The sequence below is a fragment of the Stegostoma tigrinum genome, chromosome 28, assembly GCF_030684315.1.
Source record: "Stegostoma tigrinum isolate sSteTig4 chromosome 28, sSteTig4.hap1, whole genome shotgun sequence".
In the NCBI taxonomy this organism is placed as follows: Eukaryota; Metazoa; Chordata; class Chondrichthyes; order Orectolobiformes; family Stegostomatidae; genus Stegostoma; species Stegostoma tigrinum.
The window spans coordinates 18,559,347-18,583,281 of record NC_081381.1 but is presented as its reverse complement, the minus strand read 5'-3'; the positions used below and the strand labels follow the sequence as shown (position 1 = coordinate 18,583,281).

Below are 23,935 nucleotides of genomic sequence, written 5' to 3'. Positions count from 1 at the left end.
CCTCACTTGCTATCCATAATCTCACACTTGCTGTCCAGGCCACAAGGAGAATTTCATGTGCCTGTGCCAACACACCACCAGGATTAAATACAATGAGCCTCACATGGCACAGGTTTCTTGAGGAGTGCCTGCCACACACTATTGTATCACCTGGGAAGCTCATTAGTCCACTTGAATGGGAAAGGAAAAGGGTAAGAATAAACTGCATTATCTTGACAGCTCCCTGAAAACCGTGTTAGGGAAATGGAGCTGGAGCTGGATGAACTACGGATCATTCGGGAGGCAGAGGGGGTAATTGAGAGGAGTTACTGGGAGTTGGTCACTCCTAAGGCTCAGAACAAGGATAGATGGGTTACAGTTAGGGGGAGGAAAGGGGACAGACAGACAGTGCAGAGATCCCCTGTGGGCATTCCCCTCAGCAATAAGTATACCGTTTTGGATACTGCTGGGGGGGATGACCTACCAGAGGAAAGCCACAGTAGTCAGTTCTCTGGCACTGAGCCTGACACTGTGGCAAAGAAGGAAAGGGGGCAGAATAGAAAAGTACTCGTGGTAGGGACTCAATAGTTAGGGGAATCGACAGGAGATTTTGTGGTCAGGATTGGGATTCCCGGAAGGTATGTTGCCTCCCTGGTGCCAGGGTCTGGGACGTCTCCGATCGGGTGTATAAGGTTCTAAAAGGGGAGGGCGAACAGCCAGAAATCGTGTTACATATTGGCACTAATGATATAGCCAGAAATAGGATTGAGGATATAAAAAGTGATTTCAGAGAGTTAGGATGGAAGCTGCAAAGCAGGACGAACAGAGTATTGTTCTCTAGTTTACTACCGGTGCCACGAGATAGTGAGGCGAGGAACAGGGAGCGGGCGCAGCTTAACACGTGGCTGCGCAGCTGGTGTAGGAGGGAGGGCTTCAGATATGTAGACAATTGGGATGCCTTCTGGGGAAGGTGGGACCTGTACAAGAAGGACGGGTTGCATCTGAACTGGAAGGGGACCAATGTCCTGGGTGGAAGGTTTGCTCGAGTAGTTCGAGAGGGTTTAAACTAGTATGGCAGGGGGGTGGGAACCTGAGCTCTATACCGGAGACGAGAGTTGATGCAGGTGAGGCAATAGCAAGAGGTGGACCAGCTAGTGGGAAGGATTTTCCTGGGAAGGAACCAAGGGATCAGTTAAAGTGTGTTTGCTTTAACGCAAGGAGTATCAGGAATAAAAGTGATGAACTTAGACCACGGATCAGTACCTGGTGCTATGATGTTGTGGCCATAACAGAGACATGAGTTTCTCATGGGCAGGAATGGTTGCTGGATGTTCCAGGGTGTAGAACATTTAAAAAGAATAGGGAGGGGGGATAAAGAGGAGGGGGTGTAGCACTACTAATCAGAGAGGGTATCACAGCTACAGAAGCTTCCATTGTCGAGGAAGATCTGCCTACCGAGACAGTATGGGTGGAAATTAGGAACAGCAAGGGAGTAGTCACCTCGTTAGGGATTTACTACTGGCCCCCTCAATAGCAGCAGGGAGATTGAAGAAAGCATAGGTCGACAGATTTTGGAAAAGTGCGGACGTAGTAGGGTTGTTGTAACGGGTGACTTTAACTTTCCCAATATTGATTGGAACCTCCTTCGAGCAGAAGATTTGAATGGAGCTGTTTTTGTAAGGTGTGTTCAGGAGGGTTTCCTAACGCAGTACGTTGACAAGCCGATGAGGGGAGAGGCCATTCTAGACTTGGTGCTCGGAAACGAGCCGGGGCAGGTATCAGATCTTGTGGTGGGAGAGCATTTTAATGATAGTGACCATAACTGCCTCACATTCTACATAGCTATGGAGAAGGAGAGGATTAGGCAAAATGGGAGGATATTTAATTGGGGAAGAGGAAACTATGATGCAATTAGACATGGGTTAGGAAGCATGGACTGGGAGCAATTGTTCCATGGTAAGGGCACTATAGACATGTGGAGACTGTTTAAGGGACAGTTGTTGCGAGTGATGAATAAATATGTCCCTCTGAGACAGGCAAGAAGGGGTAAGATAAAGGAACCTTGGATGACGAGAGCGGTGGAGCTTCTCGTCAAAAGGAAGAAGGTAGCTTACATAAGGTGGAGGAAGCTAGGGTCAAGCTCAGCTCTAGAGGATTACAGGCAGGCAAGGAAAGAGCTCAAAAATGTTCTGAAGAGAGCCAGGAGGGGGCACGAGAAAGGCTTGGCAGAACGGATTAGGGAAAACACAAAGGCATTTTACACTTATGTGAGGAATAAGAGAATGGTCAAAGAAAGAGTAGGGCCGATCAGGGATAGTATAGGGAACTTGTGTGTGGAGTGTGAGGAGGTAGGGGAAGCCCTAAATGAGTTTTTTGCTTCTGTCTTTACGAAAGAAACGAACTTTGTAGTGAATGAAACCTTTGAAGAGCAGGTGTGCATGCTGGAATGGATAGAGATAGAGGAAGCTGATGTGCTGAAAATTTTGTCAAACATTAAGATTGACAAGTCACCAGGCCCGGACCAGATTTGTCCTCGGCTGCTTTGGGAAACGAGAAATGCAATTGCTTCGCCACTTGCGAAGATCCTCGCTCTCCACTGGAGTCGTACCTGAGGACTGGAGAGAGGCAAATGTAATTCCTCTCTTCAAGAAAGGAAAATAGGGAAATCCCCGGCAATTACAGACCAGTAAGTCTCACGTCTGTCGTCTGCAAGGTGTTAGAAAGGATTCTGAGGGATAGGATTTATGACCATCTGGAAGAGCATGGCTTGATTAAATGCAGTCAACACAGCTTTGTGAGGGGCAGGTCATGCCTCACAAACCTTATCGAGTTCTTTGAGGATGTGACTAGAAAAGTTGATGAGGGTCGAGCTGTGGATGTGGTGTATATGGACTTCAGCAAGGCATTTGATAAGGTTCCCCATGGTAGGCTCATTCAGAAGGTCAGGAGGAATGGGATACAGGGGAACTTAGCTGTCTGGATACAGAATTGGCTGGCCAACAGAAGGCAGCGAGTGGTAGTAGAAGGAAAATATTCTGCCTGGAAGTCAGTGGTGAGTGGGGTTCCACAGGGCTCTGTCCTTGGGCCTCTACTGTTTGTAATTTTTATTAATGACTTGGATGAGGGGATTGAAGGATGGGTCAGCAAGTTTGCAGACAACACAAAGGTTGGAGGTGTCGTTGACAGTATAGAGGGCTGTTGTAGGCTGCAGCGGGACATTGACAGGATGTAGAGATGGGCTGAGAGGTTGCAGATGGAGTTCAACCTGGATAAATGCGAGGTGATGCATTTTGGAAGGTCGAATTTGAAAGCTGAGTACAGGATTAAGGATAGGATTCTTGGCAGTGTGGAGGAACAGTGGGATTTTGGTGTGCAGATACATAGATCCCTTTAAATGGCCACCCAAGTGGACAGGGTTGTTAAGAAAGCATCTGGTGTTTTGGCTTTCATTAACAGGGGGATTGAGATTAAGAGTTGTGAGATCTTGTTGCAGCTCTATAAAACTTTGGTTAGACCGCACTTGGAATACTGTGTCCAGTTCTGGTCGCCCTATTATAGGAAAGATGTGGATGCTTTGGAGAGGGTTCAGAGGAGGTTTACCAGGATGCTGCCTGGACTGGAGGGCTTATCTTATGAAGAGAGGTTGACTGAGCTCGGACTCTTTTCATTGGAGAAAAGGAGGAGGAGAGGGGACCTAATTGAGGTATACAAGATAATGAGAGGCATAGATAGAGTTGATAGCCAGAGACTATTTCCCAGGGCAGAAATGGCTAACACAAGGGGTCATAGTTTTAAGCTGGCTGGAGGAAAGTATAGAGGGGATGTCAGAGGCGGGTTCTTTACACAGAGAGTTGTGAGAGCATGGAATGCGTTGCCAGCAGCAGTTGTGGAAGCAAGGTCATTGGGGTCATTTAAGAGACTGCTGGACATGCATATGGGCACAGAAATTTGAGGGTGCATACATGAGGATCAATGGTCGGCACAACATTGTGGGCTGAAGGGCCTGTTCTGTGCTGTACTGTTCTATGTTCTATGTTCTATGTTCTATCTTTACATTCAACATTATCAAAGCATCCGTAACATTCACTTACGAGTACAGCCGCTTTTCTCGTCTATGACGATACCACGGAAATTCCAGAAGCCTGGTTCACAACGGTCACACTTGAGACCACCCACTCCAGGCTTGCAGGAACACTGCCCAGTGCTGGGGCTACATGTTCCACTGTAAGACCCATACTTATTACACCGACAGGTGCCTGTAAAAGATCACACCAATTACAACCTTCAAAAGGCATATGGATGGGTGCATGAATAGGAAGGGTTTAGAGGGATATGGGCCAAATGCTGGCAAATGGGACTAGATTAATTTAAGATATCTGGTCTGCACGGGCAAGTTGGACCAAAGGGCGTGCTTCCGTGCTGCACATCTCTGACTCTGAATCACATTGCACAATTGTCTTCATGTTGACAATACAGCAACTCAATTTGTTTCAGAACAGACTTTCAAAATGAGGACATAAAAATAACAAATGCACAGAAAAAATGCTGCAAAGAAAAACTGACACACGTTACATAAAGAGATTGGGGAGGATTAGGGTGGCGGGGGGAAGCAAGCAAGCACATCCCAAAGTCAAAAGCTCATTGTTAGTTCAGTACTGGTGTTGCCAGCATCCCTGAAATAAAATTATGCACCAACACTACAGTCCCTCTGGGACTGAATATCCTCTTGATGAGGGAGATCCCTCAGTACAGAAGCACATCTTTTGTAATACTCAAATAAATAAAGCTACAGAATGCGCTATAAAGTCTGACCAGTTTTGGCAGCTTCAGTGGAGACAAAAACAGAGTTAATGTTTCGAGTCCAATACGTTTCTTCTTCAGAACTGAAGCAGACTGTAATTGGACTCAAAACATTAACTCTGTTCATCCCTCTAGAGATGCTGCCAGACTATTTTATTTAGTAGAAGCAAAAACAGAAATTTTTGGGCAAACTCAGAATCCAGAAGCATCTCTGAAGGGAAAGCACCCAAACACTGGGCCCGAAATGTTAACTCTTGTTTTCTTTCTCCACACATGTTGTCAGACCTACCATGTTTCTCCAGCAACTTCTGATTTTGTTTCTGATAATTGCAACATTTGCAGTTCTGTGTTTATTCTATATTTTTAAAATATTCATTTGTGGGGGGTGGGCATTGTTGACTGGACCAGTATTTGCTGCCCATCCCTAATTGCCCAGGAGGAGGTGGTAGTGAGCTGACTTCTTGAACCATTCAAGTTTCTCAAGCACTTTCTGCCCTTATGTTAGATTCCCAGTATCCATAGTATTTTGCCTCTAATCTTACTGGTAGAGTTGGTAGAGGAGATGGAGGTCTATGAGGCCCCAATTTAATCCATGCAATGCCCCGGTTGTGGTCTACCTTGTGGTAAACTAGTTCAGGTGCTAAGCCTGACAGTCCATCCATAGTTGGGTACACAATAAAATCACGGAATCCCTATAGTATGGAAACAGGCCCTTTGGCCCAACAAGTCCACACTGGCTCTTGGAGCATCCCACTCAGATCTATTCCAATATAACCCACCTAACTTACACATCCCTGAACACTATGGATAATATAGCATGGCCAATCCACCTAATCTGCACATTTTTGGACAGCAGGAGGAATCCGGAGCACCCAGAAGAAACCCACGCAGACACGGGGAGAATGTGCAAACTCCACACAGACAGTCACCCGAGGGTGGAATCAAACCCGGGTCTCTGGCGCTGTGAGGGAGCAGTACTAACCCCAGAGCCATCGTAATGCCTCCAATGCCCAAGTGAACTGCGGGATATTCTTCCTGAGAAGCACTACTTGTAAATACTCAATGCTTCATCAGGAACTGAAGCAATTATAACAGAGACAATGGGAGTCATCCTGATAAGAGTACAAGTGCAACAAAACAGTAGCTAAAATCTTTACGGTAGATTTTTGTCACTTTTTGCCATTGACTTATCTGGTTGAGCCACCAATTATTGAATAACCAATCGCCGCACTCCGGGACAGCAAAATTTCCAAACATCCTGACTTACTCGGACAACCCGCGAGGCCAACTCCTTGGGCAGCAGTTACATTATCCAGACAACAGCCATAAACAGATTTGCTGCAGTGTTGCTGTGGGGCAGATGGTGGAATTGCAACTGTAGAAAGAGTGAGGGAAGTATATTAAACAGATGATGTTTTGACACATTCTAATACAGATGTACCAGCTGGAAAATCAAACAGCCATTTGGGTTTTATAGGATGAACACCAAAGATTTTTTTAGCCATCAAGATCTTGCTGCCCCTCCAGCGGTATACCTATAGAACAGGACTCTAAGATGGTGCAGCAAAAGTAGACCATTCAGCCCAGCTCCATCATTCAATGAGGTCATGGCTAATCTGATATTCCACAATCCACATTCCGGCCTTTTTCCCATAAACCCTGATTCCCTTACTGATTAAAAATGTCTCTCTCTCTCTCAGTTTTTAGTATACTTAATGACCCAGCTTCAACAGCCGTCTATAGTAAAGAATTCCACAGATCCACAACCCTCTGACAGAATAAATTCCTCCTCACCTCTGGTTTGTAATTGCAACCTGAGATTGTTTGGATACATTGCCCTCCAGTCCTGCACTCTCCCATAAGAGGAAACAACCATTCCACATCTACCATGTCCAATTCCCTAACAATCTTGTATGTTTCACTGTAGTCGCCTCTCATTCTTCTGAATCCCAATGAGCACATGCCCAGTCTACTCAACCCCTTCCTCATGAGACATTCCATCCATACCTGATATCAGCCTAGTAAACATTCTTGGGATTGACCCTTATCTCAATAAATCTTCCCTTAGATAAGGGACAGAAGGCTGTCCCCAGTATTTCAGCTACGAACTGACTGTCCCCTTGTATAACACGGTGTGAAGCTGGGTGAACACAGCAGGCCAGGCAGCTTCAGAGGAACAGGAAAGTTTGATGTTTCAGGTGTGGACCCTTCTATAGCAGGTCCCGACCCAAAACGTCAAACTTACCTGCTACTCTGAAGCTGCTTGGCCTGCTGTGTTCACCCAGCTTCACACCGTGTTATCTCAGATTGTCCAGCATCGGCAGTTCCTACTATCTCTATCCCCTTGTATAGTTTCTTCTTACTTATGTGTTCTGTTCCCTTTGAAAAACCAAAATTCATCTATGAGTTAATTTTGGGTGCGTGTTTCCAGATTGTATACACAGATTTATTGTTGTTGGGGTACAGGAAGATGCAGCAGATTGGGATTAGGTGCATGGAATTTGAAAGTAAAGGTTCCTGTGGTACAGTTTTAGTGTGGAAAGATGCTTCCAGTGATCAGCTGACAGTGTCAACTGCTGAAGCTGCAGTCAAGGTATCAGGAGGGCAGAGTGCTCAGTTTTGTCTCAGAATTATTAAGGCACAGCAAAGAGGGCTATTCGCCCCTCGTGTCTGTGCCAACCCTCCACATGAGCATCTGAATTAGTGCCATTGTCATCCCACTACCCGTCTCTTCCAATACAATCCCGCACAATCTTCCTTTAAGATAATAAACCTAGCTCCTCTTGATTGAACCTGCTGCTACAACACACACAGGCAGCACATTCCAGATCTAGGCATGGTGGCTCAGTGGTTGGCACTGCTGACTCACAGCGCCAGGGACCCAGGTTTGATTCCACCCTTGGGCGACTGTCTGTGTGGAGTTTGCACATTCTCCCTGTGTCTCCTCCAGATGCTCTGGTCTCCTCCCACAGTCCAAGGATATGATCGCTAGGTGGGTTGGCCATGCTAAAAGTGCCCATCATGTTCATGGATGTGTACATTAGGTGGGTTCTGGGGGTAATGGGTCTGGGTGGGATGCATTGAGAGTTGGTGTGGACTTGTTGGGCTGAAGGGCCTGTTTCCACACTGTGTAAGGAATCTATGAAATCTTAGGATTGCCTTAATGGAACATTGACAGTGACGGTGGAAGGAATCCAGAGGTCTGCAGATCACCAGGAAAGGGGAATATAAAAGGTGCTTGGTCAGCAAGGGTTTTATATTGAGAAGGTGGGATGTGAAATTTATCAGAAGGCCTTTATGCCAGTTGCCCATTTACACACTGCCAGCTTAGTTCCTAGACGAATGGAAGCTTTCACCGTGGAATTGGCTGCAAATTTATGAGACTATTCCTGCAGGATAAATCTGTCTATACGTTATGGCAACACCCACCCAAAAATAACTCATAGTTAAATTTTGGTTCAAAAAAGACTATCTTGACTCAGTAGCAAATGGGGACAACAAGATATTCCAGTGGTGTATAAAAACCCTGCTCCCCTTCTAATTAACCTATCCAGCCAAACTCAACGCTTGCTATATTCAAGTTTTGGTTTAGTCCTGTGCTTTTAATGTAATTAAATTGCACTTCACAGCACTTCAAACAACTTAAGTAGGGAAACAGCTGATCCCAGTCATTTCCAGCCCACACTGCATCTGGTCCTACAGTCAAATCAGATTCTAAATCAGCTTCTACAGGCTGCTTGAAAGCAAATTTAAGAAACATTGATAGACAAAAAAGAAATGCTCTGGTTCCACAGTTCTCTCTGATCTTGGTTCAAAGTCTTAACAACAGATTGAAAGAACATTTCTGTAAGGCATGGGTCTTCAATCCTACTGCTGATCAGGGCTCTGTGTGTTAACACAAGTCCTAATGCTGCCTGGCATTTCTGGATTAGTTTTCCATACCAATCTGAGTCACATTCCATAATAATGTCACAAGAGTGCAGTGATTATGCTGGGTCAGTTAACTTCTATGTCTTAGTCAAATCATTTATAGACTTACATATTTAAACATAGATTTTGGCTTTTCATCTCACTGAATGACAAATTCAATGTCAGTAATGGTAACACTTCCTTTAGTCTCCTCAGAGGCATTCTGAACTCTTCTGAATGGGAAACAGATTGATGCTGGAGAGGATATGAGAAGGTTGTGGCCAGGTTGAAACAGCATAATTCAACTGAGGAGCTGAAGGTGTTCCATTATTATTCGTTAACGGTATGTGGGCATCACTTGCTAGGCCAGCATTTATTGTCCATCGCTAATTGCCATGGAGAGGTGGTAGCAAGCTGCCTTCTGGAACTATTGCAGTCTTTGCGATGTGGTTACATCAGGGAGAGAATTCCAGGATTTCATCCCAATGACAGTGAAGGAATGAGAACATACCTCCACATCAGGACAGGGTAGGACTTGGGGGTGGAACTTGCAAATGATGGTGTTCCCATGCATCTTCTGCCCTTATCCTTCTCACTAGTAGAGACGGTAGATTTCGAAGGTGCTGTCAAAAGAGTTCCACCGAGGTGCTGAAGTGCAGCTTGTAGGTGGTATGTGTCCCAAGTGCCAGAATACCAACAATGCAGTTCGTGATTCACCACAAGCTTGAATTATACCTCCATAGTTTCACCAGATATTTTGATAACTTTCCCACATTAGTTTAAAACTGGTCTCACCATTAGCATCTCTTAGCATTTCGACATTAAATAGTCAGTAATTTTAATATTCCTTTTCTTTGTCTGACAAGTTCATGAGCATTAAGTTCTCCTATCACTATTGCAAGGTATTTTTTGAGGGAGTTCTGCCTAGTGTGATGAAGTTGAATGAAAACCGCAACGGAAGCTTCTGCAATTCGGCAACAATTTTGCATTTAGCTAGCCCTTTAACTCGGTGAAAGCAGCAGCCCAAGGGGCTTCACAAGAACTAATTCACAAAGAAACCTGTGCATGAAACCCCACAATGAGAACAAGTGACCAAAAATGTGGTCATAGTGGCAGGTTTTAAGGGAGGCTCTTAAAGGAGGAGAATGAGGTTTCGAGGTGGAGAGGTTGGGTGAGGGGAAACAGGGATGTTCCGAATTTACTAGGTAAATGCACAGCCACCAAGGCAAGGGGGACTGCACAGAAGATACACATAAGGCAAGAATGAGAGGAGTGCAGTAATCTCAGTGTGTGGAAGACTGGAGTAGGTAAAGCAAATATGTTAATTTATTTCCTCTTATTGTTTTGCATTCCAATGTCTTCAATTGCACATCATACCAAGGACATGGAGGGCACTGAAGCCTTTCCATTTTATGAGAGGATGATCCTCAATACTGATGATTAATTCTGACGTTGCATCCATGCAGGAACATTCATGAAAAAGCACATTTGCTGGTGGCGATGTAACAAACATTTGACCAAACAGTTGTTGACGTTGGCAGGAAAGACACACGCACAGCGTGGAAAAACAAACAGACTGTCACTCCTTCACAACAGATGGCCAAAGATCAAGAGCTTGCCTCGACTGCTAACCCCTGAAGTACATTAGAAACACATCTCTAGGTATCTTTGGTGAGCTAAATTATGTATCCACTGTTGCTGCACTCCATTTTAAAGGAAAACTTAGAATCCCTGCAATTCAGGAGGAGGCCGTTCGATCTATCAAGTCCATACTGACCCTCCAAACAGCATTACACCCAGACCTACCCTGCCACCCTATCCCCGTAACTTCGCATTTACCATGTTAGTCCACATAACTTAGGCATCGGTCAATATTATGGGACGATTTAGCCCTTTCTCACCTCAAAGGAGCACTCTGCTCATGTTGGATGGACAGGTGGTGGCAGGGTGGGGCTGCTACAGGAGTTAGCAGGGTGGATTCTGCCTACCATGCTTTTCTTAATTGAAATGGCTACACCAGCAGCAGCTGCTACCAACTACAACATGTCCCCACCTCAGCACCTGGTATCACCCAAAGCAGGTCTAGCTCTCCGAATTCGGTTCGGACAGTGGGACTACCTGTTGACTGAACAACACCCAGCTGAAGGGCCATAGGATCGTGGTCAAGTGTCCTAAATCAATCCCAAGGCATGGATGACAGATCATTAGATTACAACAAATGGGTGAAAGGGGCACTCACCCTCACAGGCGTTAGGCATGATGACATGAAGGTCCTTCTGCATGGTACAGCGCGTCATTCTCAGTGCACACTCATTGTCATAGGTTACCCCATCAGACCCACAGACCTAGCCAGACAAAGAGAATGGAATCTCACATCAAAAGGTAGAAAAAAGGACAAATACTCTCACAGGAAAAGTGCTAAACCCTGTTAAAAAGTTAGAAACCCTGTTAAAAAGTAGCACTAGGTAAATTGAAACACCTGTCTCAAGTGTCATTCCCAGCATAATTTTAAAGGAGGACAAAGCCTTCGACAGAAATACCGCCGACAGGAATAAAAGTCACTTTGTTCATCACTTCTTTTAAAAAAAAGTTTTTCTCCCTTTTTCGAAGAGGAAGTTCTTTCTAAAGATGTTCTCTCCATTTGCTTCAGGCTATTGGCAACACCTTCACCAGGGCTTTCCAGATGAGAAATTCCACAAGGCCAAAGCGTGATCTTTTCCCACCACCAGCCTCGGCACCCCCCCCACCCCCCCTCCCCCCCCCACCCCTCCACCAGCCCACTGCAGGAGACCAGAAAGTAATTTGAATATCTGTAGAAATTCTGATGGAGACGAGGGGAACAAGTTATAAATTCAATAACGCAGTGACTGCGAGACGCAATCTCTTGTGGCAAGAAGAGGATCCAAAAGAATTTGCATTTAGCTTCTCGCCTCTATTTCAGGCACTGAAGGTCACACCACGTTCAGTCATTTTATGGAGAGTAAAAATTATGTGTGTCTTGGGATCTTCGACGTGCACCTGAACAGGCGGCTGGGGCCCCAGTACAACATGATGGCCGGAAAATAGAATCTCTGGCAGATCACTGCTACAGTGGAAAATGTCAGCTTATACTGAAGTATCAGTCTAGCTTACGCATTCAAATGCACGAATTGGGCCTGAATCCTTTTGATTCACAGATGAAACAGTTGCCACTGAGCGAAGCAGACAAAGCATGCATTGCAAAAGTCACTTGCCCTGGGGAGAGTCAAAAAAGAATAGCACAGTGGTATTGAATGGAAGTGGCACTGATTTATAGAAGCTGTACTTCTAACCCCGTGCACTTGAAAGCTATGGGTAATAAGTTAAAGAGGTCTTAACAAAATGGACCTCAAATTGACGGGTATGGTTATTGAAAAAAGATCAATGCGAGCTCCGGTATATAACAGTAATGTCACTGTTGGCACCTCCCATTAATCTCCCTTGCCACTGCAAAGGAGGAATGAAACAGAACCTAGGCCCATTCTGAGGCAGTGGACTCAATTATTACATTGATATGTAGCACAGAGACAGCCCCCTCATCACCATCTGGATCCACGCCAGCAAAGATATTGGGGCTTTTTTTACCTTGCTTTGTCTAACCCTAATCAGCACACCCATCAGTTCCTTTGGCCCCTTATATAATCATTTAGACTGCCCTGAAAGATGTTGTTCAGTTCAGCTACTCCATGTGTGGATAATTGCACATTCTCTTGTTCTCAGGGTAAAGAGATTTCTCCTGAAGCAGAGATTGAGAAAAATGGATTGACTCATCAAGTCACTGGGCTTGAAATTTGTCCTGCTCTTGAATTTGCAAGTGATAAACCCCAAAACTGGTCACACTTATCATACAGGAATGCAATTTTTCCCTTCGGGAAAGGTATGTTTTGGCAGCAGGCTCATCATATTGGAAGATATTAAAATTCAAGTGTCTAATTAAAGGCTCTTTAATTCTATACCAAAGTAGCCTGAAGGACTGAGTGGCAGCCTCTGTAATTTGTAAGTGCAGGAACAATAGGGTGCCTTATCATCAATCATCAGAGCGCTTTGTTTTCAAAAGGGAGAACAGGGATAAAGGAATCACTTTTCATGACACTATTACAAAGCTTCGTCTTAATTTGCTGAGCTGCCTGTGGTAGTGGCGAAAACCAGGATAGTCATTACTCACAGGATTCCGAGGGACATTGCGACAGAGGAATTCACAAACACAGCGGTCGTCTTCCGCATCCTCATCCCACGTTCCTCCATATTTCCGGCACCGTTCCTGCTCACATTCATTGTCCTCACCTGATCCTGACCCTCCAGAGCCGCATTCTGACAACAGCAAAAAGACAGGCAGAACACTGCTGAGAAAGCGTGGCTCTGAAAATGATGGGAAAGGCGTTGGGCGCAATTTAACCAAGAGGGCAGGACGTTAGAACAGTCCTGTCTTCAAGCCACCAGGATCCCCCTTTGAATGGGTTTTTAATCTGCCCTCTTCAGTGGGCAGCAGGAATGGTCAATGTTAATGGAGTCCTCACTTTATCTACTGCAGGACCCAACTGCAATTTCAGCTCTAGGCTTGGTTGGGAAAACAACACTGTTTATATTCACAATTTTTCCCTAGAGCATCAGAGGCTGATGAGTGGCCTTACAGAGATTTATAAATCATGAGGAGCATGCATAGGGTCAATAGCCAAAGTTTTTTCCCCAGGGTAGGAGAGTCCAAAACTAGAGGGCTTAGATTTAAGGTGAGAGGGGAAAGATTTAAAAGGAACCTAAGGGGTAACTTTTTCAGACAGATGATGGTGCGTGTATGGCATGAGCTGCCAGAGGAAGTGGTGAGGGTGTGTACAATTACAACATTTAAAAGGCACCTGAATGGGTACATGAATAGGAAGGGTTTACAGGAAATGGGCAAATGCTAGCAAATGGGACTAGATTAATTTAGGATATCTGGTTGGCATGGACAAGTTGGACTGAAGGATCTGTTTCCATGTTGTATATCTCTATGACTCTACAAATAAAAAAAATCAAAGGTAAACATAATGCCAGGGTGAGGAATCCAGACATTACGATCTAGACTGTAATCAAGTCTATCCAAGTATATTCATGATGAAGGATGTGAAATATTTGTATTTACTTGCTATAAATACAAAAAAAAGGACAAGAAGAAGGAAACAAGAGAACGAAAGAGCATCGTGCAAGTCAAGACTAACATAGATATGCATTAATACAACAAAGTCCAAATTTTAGCCAAGTACAATTTCAGCGTGTAGCATGACAAACGCTTCCATTTATCGGTCATTTAACATACAAAATAAACTGCAGAGCCAGAAAATAACCAATTATCTGTCTCAGTGTTTAGAGGCACCTTTCACTATAACACCGAGCTGGACAGGTCAGAAATTATTTAAAACTTCTCAGTCTCAGAGGTGGAAAGGCAAGTGGTGAGGATGCCACAAAGAGGCTATAGAGGGATATAGTCAAGTTGGGTGAAAGATTGGCAGATGAAATACAATGTGGGGAAATGTGAGGTTATGCACTTTGGCAGGAAGAATAGTGGAGCTGAATATTATTTAAATGGAGAAACACAAAGGAATGGAGAGTCCCCATGCATGAATCATAAAAAGCTGGCATTCAAGTTAAGCTAGTAATAGGGAAGGCAGATGGAATGTTGGTCTTCATTTAAAAGGGAATTAAGTGATGAAGGGTCTAGGCCCAAAACGTCAGCTTTTGTGCTCCTGAGATGCTGCTTGGCCTGCTGTGTTCATCCAGCTTCACACTTTGTTATCAAAGTGTAAAAGTAGGCTGGTTTTGCTATAACTAATCATGGCACTGGTCAGACCACAGCTGGAATACTGTGAATGATTTTGGGCCCTTTATCTAGGGAAAGATTGTATATCTTTGGCATATTACTAGTATTGGAGCCGAGAGAAGGTTCACTAGGCTCAAACAAAGTATGGTGGGACCATCTCTTACGAGGAGGAGGTTGAGTAGATTGGGCCTGTGCTTATTGGAATATATATGATTCCAAGGCGATTTAACTGAAACATAACAAGATTCTCAGGGAACTTGACACGGTTGATGCAGAAAAGTTGTTTTCCTTTGTGGGAGAGTCTAGGACCAGAATAAAAGGTTGCATATTTAAAAAAGTGATGAATAGGAATTTTTCTCGCAGAGGATAGTGAATCTGTGGAATTTTTTTACCAAAGAGGATTGTGGAGGCTTATCCATTAAGTATATTCAATCAATCATGAAATAAATAGATTTTTAATCAGTAAGGGAATCAGGGTTGTGGGAAAAAGGCAGGAAAGTGGAGTTGAGAATGATCAAATCCGTCATAACCTCGTTGAATGGGGGAGCAGGCTTGATGGGCTGAATGACCTACTTCTGCTCCCGTGTTTTATTGTCTTGTCACTTCCTGTCCTCAAGTTCAATTCCTTCCATAGTTCAAACCTTTCCCCTCTGAAGAGCTCTGATCAAAGTAAGTGAACACAGGAGATACATCATTAAAATATCCTTACTTTTGCCAATGGCTTATTGCACCACTAGGCTTTCAGCCATCTTTAGAATTAGCAACTTGTTTTCTAAGGCTATGTTTAATCATTCTTGCAAATGACTTGTTAATTAAAAATGAACAAACCTTGTTCAAAAGAAGGGACTTTGCATTCCAAATTTAGACCAGTCATTGTACAATCATTCACAATGAACCAGGTCTTTGTGTTGCAAACATTTGTATTTCCTACCATAATGGAACAATCAATATTATATGGATCACTGGGTATTGGATAACTTACCGTTTCCTCTATATTACATTAATGATACTTTAAGTCATCCTGTACATCTCTGAATATCTCAGGAACAGTATTTACCATCAAACTTCCACCCTTTCTATCATTCCCACACATGAGCAAAGATCAATTGCTCACATTTGTGTTTAAATCTAATCTTTCTAGTTGTATTATGCTTTTTTTGATACCTCACTATAGTTTGCTTTCGATGCCTAATGTTGAAGAGGTTTGAGGAGCCAGTGTGGAATTAGTCTATGAAGCATTCAGAGTCATCATTTAAAGGATGGTTAACAGAGCTGTTCCTTCTCAAATGCCAAGTGTGAAAATTCCACAGCATCACGTAAATCACAGGCTTGCTTATTGTTTCCCGAACCTTGGAAATCAAAGGAGATTATATAACATGACAAGGGTAGTGAACTAGGAAATTTGAAATGAAAAGAAGTGGGTTATCTATCTGCGTGAGCAGTGCATCAGAAGGTCTGTATACAACATGCTTTACTCTACTCTGTCCGCTAACACCTGGGTAGAAACTCACTGTGAATAACTTTCCACTTAAACTGCAATGAATCTCATTAAATATCTTCAAATATGGGGCTGTCGGCATGGATAGTGACAGAATCTTTGAGCAAAGGGCTGAATACTGAGTTGATTAACGGGAGGAATACCGCATTCAATTCTGGTCTCCCTGCTGTAGGGAAAATGTTGTTTTAAACTTGAAAGGATTCAGGAAAAATTTACAAGGATGTTGTCAAAGCCTGGAGGGCCTGAGCTCTAGGGAGAGGCTGAACAGACTGGGGCTATTATTCCTGGAGCATTGGAGACCGTGGGGTGACCTTATAGAAGTTTATAAAATTATGAGGGGCATGGATAGGGTGAATAGTCAAGGTCTTTTCCACAGGGCAGCGGAGTCCAAAACTAGACGGCACAGGTTTAAGGCAAAAGAGAAAACATTTAAAAGGGACGGAGAGGGTGGTGCGTGTATGGAATGAGCTGCCAAGCGAAATGTTGGAGGTGGGTACAATTACAACATTTAGAAGGCATCGGGATGGGTACATGAATAGGAAGGGTTTAGAGAGACATGGGCCAAATGCTGGCAAATAGGACTAGATTAATTTAGGATTTCTGGTTGGCATGGGAGAGTGGACAAAAGGGTTTGTTTCCTTGCTGTACATCTCTATGATTCCAAGACTTCGGAAAAACCATTGTGACCTTTTTCCAGAGCAGTTGATGAACTGCCTCTCCCTGTATTGGGAAAGTATCATCAGGGTGGGGAGGAGGCTTCCCATCACAAAACCAATTGGAAGGAACGCTACACTTCACCAATCCCCTATGGAGCTGGTCTGGCAGTATTTGGGGCGTGAGGTAAAAAGCTGAACTTTAATGTGCGAACGGCCCTTCCTACCCTTTATAAGTTTTCCACAGAAGGGTGTGGGTTGGAGGAAAATAAATAATTTTGTATGTAGATGCATTTAATCAACTGCACCATTCAAACTCGTATTGTGATGAGTAACATGTTGCAACTTAATGAGGACCTTTTGGCAGACTGGGAACACTAATAAACATGACTTCATCACTCTAGCCATAATTTCCACTGTCTGGAACTTGGCTTCGGTGGACTGATGAGTCTATCACATAGTCAAGGACGCTGCACTTGGCAGAGAACTGGCTCCCAATCGCTTTGTGAAGTGTTTCCCACAAGGGATGATTTTCCACTGCTTAGATGCAGGCAGTCAATGCACGAACTACACAGGTAAATTTAACAATAGCGCGGAGTGGCTACACTGAAGACTTGATGGTTGTTTCCTACGAAAGCCTGCTCCAGAAACAAAGTGCTCAAGTATCATAGCACACTAGAGTCTGCTTATACAATAGGTGTTAGAATAAACCTGCAGCACAGCAGTGGAGAAAGTGAACTATCACAAGTGAAATTTGATGCCCCAGCCCCAAGGCAAGTTTGGTGTTGGTGAGGGGCAACATTTAATCAGGTGGGAGGGTGGCAGCTGGAGTTCCTTCTGCCCCAATTAAATGCAAGAGGGCTTGGGACAGCTTTCCTGAACTAGTACCTACTGAGGCCCCAGAGTGGGTGTTTAAAGTTCCCTTAAGAGCCTCTTCTGGTCCCTGCATGGAATCTGCCAAGTGGGAGGCATAAAAAGCACGACGTTGTAGGGTATTCTTGCCTGATTAAGAAACCTGGCAATCATGCGAGGGCGTGCCCTGACAGTCACCTTCTTGCACTAACATCTCTTGCCATTATTCACCTGTGTCTGCATTCCTGTGATACTCAGCCTTGGATGGGTGCAGTACTTATAGCAGCCATCACTTCCCCAGAGGTGCTGTTGAGCAAAGGCAAGCTGAGATTTCTACCTGTCGTGTCCTTCATCTTGAGGAAGGCCAACATCTGTCTAGTCAAGTTCCTGATTGAATATACTGGATTTCCTCAGGAAAAAAAATGTCTCTGCAGAGGTACCACCGGCTCTCCATCTTGTAGATGAGATCCCTCCAGCAAATATTGCTTGACAACCTTTTTCTTCCTCTTCATACCACTTGTTTAAGTCCACAAATCAAAACACTTGTAATCTGATCATATCATTTAAAAACTTTCTGGCCTAATATCTCATCTTCATGGTTACCCTCAGGGAGGCACGGTGACTCAGTGGTTAGCACTGCAGCCTCACAGCACCAGGGACCCGGGTTCGATTCCACCCTTGGTTGACTGTCTGTGCGGATTTTGTACGTTCTCCCCATGTCTGCGTGGGTTTCTTCCAGGTGCTCCAGTTTCCTCCCACAGTCCAAAGATGTGCAGGCTAGGTGGGTTACCTTTGCTACATTGCGTTCAGGCATGTGTGGATTAAGTGGAGTTTGGGGGTATGGGTCTGGGTGGGATGTTCTGAGGGTCAGTGTGGACTTGTTGGGCTGAAGAGCCTGATTCTACACTGTAGGGATTCTATGATTTAGGGCCTTGAGCTGTGTTGGCAGAGTGAGAGAGACAGGCAAAAAAGAAGCTATCAACAGGGTATTTTTAAGGACCAAAGGTTGCACGACAATCCCAATTATAGCAAAATATGATTGTTAGATAGCTGGATAATGACAGAAAAGTTAGAAATAATTAAATATAATCAGAAAGCAACGGAATAAAATTCAGCAAACCAGGCAATATCTATTGAAAAGAAAACACAAATAAAATTACAACTTGGTGACTTTTCACTCGCAAAATGTGTTGTGGGCTTGTGGATGAATGATTCTCTAAGTTGCTAAACTGGGCAGATCAGAAATAGTGGAACCACTAAAGATGGAGCTCCATGCATTCAGCTTTGGAGGAATCAGAAAGTCTTTACAGTCTTTCGGTCTCTGGAAGTTAAACAGATGAAGCACACTTTAAGGAATATTTTGGCTATGTATTGATCCTGCTTGATAGACAATAACCTTTACTTGTTTCATTTATTGAATTTGCCCGATAAGTAGTTAACAATTTGATGAGAAGGCATATCCAAGCTTGTTCCATTAATGGACCCAGCTTCAGAACTGTAGGGCAGCACCCCTCACTAGTCAAGTATGTTGCACAAGTTTACAAGGGATACATACCATCATCACAAGGACCCTCTTCTACAACCTCAATTATCTTTTTCTGCTGGCAGGAGGCAGATTGTAGATCACACAGGTGCATGTACGTGACACCATCGCTCCCACAGACTGAGGAAATGGGTTGGTTTTCACACCGAGGACAGGCACATTGGCCACTGACGCACTTTGCTCCAAACAAACAGATGGCGCCGCCACACTGCTCTGCGAAATGGAACAGTGAGAAGGTGAGCCAGTAGGAATAGCACAACATTGAGAAACCATTCTGCATTATGCACTTTCTCCAATGGTAACAACATCAGTTAAATTTTCAGAAGACAAACAGGTTAGAAGTCCACACAGGATATTTATTCTGTTGAATTCAAATTCCACCTTCTGCTAAGGTCCCAAAGAGGAACCTGGGGCCCTAGAACATTATCTGGGTTTCTGGATTAATAGTGCAGTGATAATACCGTTAGGCCATCGCCTCCCCTTTTGCGAATGTATTTCCTTGACCGACTTTGTTAATCACAGGCAATCCATTCTTCTCATCAAGAGCTTTTAGATCGACACATATATATATCCAGCTGCTCTCTTTAAGGAGCCTCTGCAACTCATTTGTGCCATGTTTGTGGTTAGTCACAACTGACAACAATGGAGAAATAATTAGGGGATTAAATCAGCCTGACCACCATTTACAAAGCAAGTGCCTGACAGAGATTATACTTCTCAACTTCTACACGGTGTTGGAATGAGCACAATCTTCATAAAACCACAGAGCCAAGCCATTTGCATTACTGATGGAGTGGGAGGGGAGGAAAGGATTAGAAATATGAAATCATAACCATCTGTGCCTCTCAGATTTATCATATTTTCCTTTGCACTCTATTACTTTTTATAGGATCTCAAACCCAGAGCCTTTGTGTGACTTCCCTCAATGTTAGTGGTGAAGGAGCAATGGCCCCAGCCACAGATCCCTCCACAGCTACTACTGGCGTGATTTTTTTGACAAGATGGGAGGTGTCATGTATGCCACAGATGATGCCAGCTTCCCCAACTGGATTTAGGAGTCAGTATTCTGTCAGCACAGAGCTCAAGCCGTAACAGGCAATAGCGAGCTCACACTCGTAAGTATAAGATGGAAAACTGTGCCTTTCCTGACTTTGACTGAATGCCCTTCTTATTCTCTCTTGGTGAAGAGTTATACTCTCACCTACTTTCAGGAGGATGTAGATTCCATGTCTCTGCGCTCGGATTCCAGAACCCAAGGCTGTTGTTCTGAGCACATGGGTTTGCATCTCAACGTGGCAGTGGTAAATTTTGATTAGTTTTTAAAAAGTCTGGGATTAAAAGCTAGCCTAATGGGGTGAAAATTGTCATTTTTTAAAAAAAATCCATCTGGTTTACTAATGGCATTTAGGAAAGGAAATCTGTCGCCCTTACCTGGTCTGACCTATATGTGACTCCAGACCCAGAACAACATGGTTGATGATGTTAGACAATGAACAATGAATGCTGACCTGGACAGCAATGCCCAGATCCCATGACTGAATAAAGCAAAAAATGACCGATCTGACCGATTACTGACAATCTTTCAGTACCATAAGTGACAGAGACTACAATAATTGGAATAACCTGTCTGGGAGGTGGGATGCAAATGCCCAAATAAACCATATTCAATGCATGTTAAAGCAGTGCTTACATCTACAGTTAGCCTATCCAATCCTTAAGGAAGGTTACAGATCATTGTACAGGGTATGTTCATTCAATTGCTCAGTTGAGGAGGAACATGATCAGAAACAGATTCATTTCATTTCAGCTGGTTTCTGATTTGATGCTGAAATGTGAAAACAGACAATAGGGTGGACACTTTGCAGTTCCCACATAGGTTCCATCTGGAGATATGTTTAAAAAGGGAATACTGTCCACCAAAGAAAAAGCGACAAAAACACTTGCTTTCATCCAACTGAAAACAGAAAATCTGAGTCTCAATATTAAAATTACACATCACTGCATTGCTCTTAGACTTGGTCTATTGTTTCAGGTTTTGAATGAAACATTACACTGAGGCTTAATCTGCCTCTTTGGGGCTTATAAAGATTCCCATGGTGTTGTTTTGAAGAGGAGAATGCTATCCCCGGTATCCTGGCCAATATTTACCCTCGATCAATGTTGCAACAAAGATCATTAAGCCACTGTCACATTGTTGTGGATGGGAACTTGCTCTGTGCAAATTGGATGCAAGATCTCTTACATCAGAACAGTGACTATACTTTAAACAGGACTTTACCAGCTTTAAAATGCATTTAATATATCCGGGGTCATGAAAGTTGCTTACACAAATGTAAGCGTTTATTTCATGATATAAACAATGGTCAGCTGTGCCTGAAGTTTATGTGACAATGAGGATCCAATGATTAACTGCAGGGACAAAATCTGCCAGGTCTCTAGGCAGCAAAATCTGCGAAGCTCATGTGAGGGGATCACTAAGGGCCAAGAAAGTCTGTAACATCGTTTGGCCACTTACTATTTAACAAACTAAATACATTTAAAGAATTAATGGCATGTCTACTGCACTTAAATATATCTTTCATCAAAACAAGCTCAAGTCAAACTTCAATAATAACCGAATAACATTTATCTCTGTAAACCTTTTGGTGACTTTGCCAATGCATCAATGCTTTGTCAGCCACTAAACTGAAACATAGCTCAAAGTACGGCACCATTGAAAGGTGAGGATGTTATGACAAACAAAACCAATATCCGAAGGAACTCAAGGGTCTCTATTTAGACACCACTCAAAAGCCTCAGTCATTGTTAATAATAAAATCACTTGCAAACACATAGTGCCTTATATTGAAATGTCTCAAAGCACTGCATGTGGTGAATTGTTTTTGGATAGTAGCGAAAATAATGTACATAAACACAACCAGAATTCTAAATGGGCAACTTTCCAAGTGGGCAGTGAAACATGCTTTGCGGTAACTACTGATTTAGGGAGGGAATTTTTTTCCACACACTAGGAGACATCATCGTTAAGTCCTGCCATGGGATCACTGTAATCCATGGCAACTACTCCAATACCAGGGCTGAACCTCAAGTTGGGATTGCAGACATATGCCTGCCTCTGAGGGTACTCTCTGTAAAAGGCAATGCCAAAGGACTTACTGCACTCTCCCTGGGCTGCAACTTGTATGTCCCTTTGTTTGATGCAGGACTGAACGTGTAGCTCACATTCATTATTGTACGTGTTGCCGTCTGTGCCACACACCAGCTGCTCGGAGCTTACACATTCTGTGGGGCAAAGGCACTTTCCTGTTTCTGCCTCGCAAATGGCACCAAACTGGCAGTTTCCACAGCGATCTGGAATTGGCAATAAAAACACAGGGCATCACTTAAAATCCAAACGTAACCTTTTCATTCCATCATCCACCCCATGAAGGTAAGTGGCAAAAAGTTATGCAAACATCCCAATTTACTCCTGGGCAAACATGTACTGAAACTGCATGGTAAGATGTTCAATGTTAGGAATGTACAGATATCCATGCCTTATGATTCCTGCTTTTCAATACATCAGGTTGGTTTCTTTAGCTCTGAAGATAACCCGGGAATGCAGTGCAGTTGCTGGAATCACAGAATCCCGACAGTGTGGAAGCATTCAGCCCCTCAAGTCCACACCACCCCTTGCAAAGACCCACCCTATTATCCTATCCCTGCATTCCTCATGGCTAGTCCACCTAGGTTGCACACCCCTGGACACAATGGAGCAATTTAGCATGGCTACTTCATCTAACTCACACATCTTTGGACTGAGGGAAGAAATCAGAGCACCTAGTGCAAACCCACACAGACAGACCCACACTTGAGAAGATTGAGGGGGAATCTTATAGAAACATATAAAATTATGAAGGGAATAGATAAGATAGAAGTAGAGAGGATGTTCCCACAGGCAGGTGAAGCAGGACAAGAGGGCATAGCCTCAAGATTAGAGGGAGCAGATTTCAGACTGAATTGAGGAGGAACTTCTTCATCCAGAGGGTTGTTCATCTATGGAATTCCTTGCCCAGTGAACTAGTTGATGCTACTTCAGTAAACGTTTTAAAGATAAGGTAGATTTTTTTTGAACAATAAAGGAATTAAGGAATACGGTGAGAGCGCGGGTAAGCGGATCTAAGTCCACAAAAAGATCAGCCATGATCTTATTGAATGGTGGAACAGGCTCGAAGGGCTGGATGGCCTACTCCTGCTCCTAGTTCCTATGTTCTTATGACACCGGGAGAATGCGTAAACTCCATACAGACAGTTGCCTGAGGCTGGAATTATACCCAGGTCCCTGGCGTTGTGAGGCAGTAGGGTCACCATGCCATCCAAATCAAAACATTTACATTGTCCAACTACCATATTAAAGAAACATAGAAAATAGGATGAGCAAGGCATTCATTCCTTTGAGCTTGCTCTGTTGTACAACATGGTCATGGCTGATCAATCAACTCAGTCCCTTGTTTCTACTTTCTCCCCATATCCTTTGATCCCTTTAGCTCGAAGAACTATCTTCGAAGAACTCCTTCTCAAAAACATTCAATGTTTTGGCCTTAACCACTGTGGCAGAGAATTCTTTAGGCCCTCCACTCCCTGGGTGAAGAATTTTCTTCTCATCTCGGTCCTATACAGTCTACCCTGTATTCTAAAAAATGTGAGCCCTCGTTTTGGCCTCCCTCGGATATTGGAACATTCTGTCTAATCCCGTTAGAATGTTTCAGATTTCTATGAAATCTTCCCTCACTCTTCCAAACTCCAATGAATGTAGTCCTCAAAAAAAAACTTTAAATGTCGTCCTCCTAACTGATTCAGTCTCTCTCCAAATGTCAGTCCTGTAATCCCAGGTCATATTTCACAGAGAA

General features: G+C 43.7%; 1 protein-coding gene across 9 annotated transcripts in view; it reads right to left on the bottom strand.

Annotated features, from left to right (window-relative positions):
• The window catches only part of agrn (agrin), a 545,020-nt gene that overhangs the window by 139,819 nt on the left and 381,266 nt on the right, over positions 1-23,935 (bottom strand). For all 9 annotated transcript variants that reach the window (XM_048561783.2, XM_048561787.2, XM_048561785.2 and 6 more), the window contains 6 exons: positions 22,203-22,397; positions 19,059-19,259; positions 12,872-13,017; positions 10,928-11,033; positions 6,047-6,154; positions 4,071-4,235 (listed from right to left, as the gene is read on the bottom strand). In XM_048561783.2, the coding sequence (XP_048417740.2) occupies positions 4,071-4,235; positions 6,047-6,154; positions 10,928-11,033; positions 12,872-13,017; positions 19,059-19,259; positions 22,203-22,397 (921 nt within the window). The remainder of the gene's footprint in view (positions 1-4,070; positions 4,236-6,046; positions 6,155-10,927; positions 11,034-12,871; positions 13,018-19,058; positions 19,260-22,202; positions 22,398-23,935) is intronic.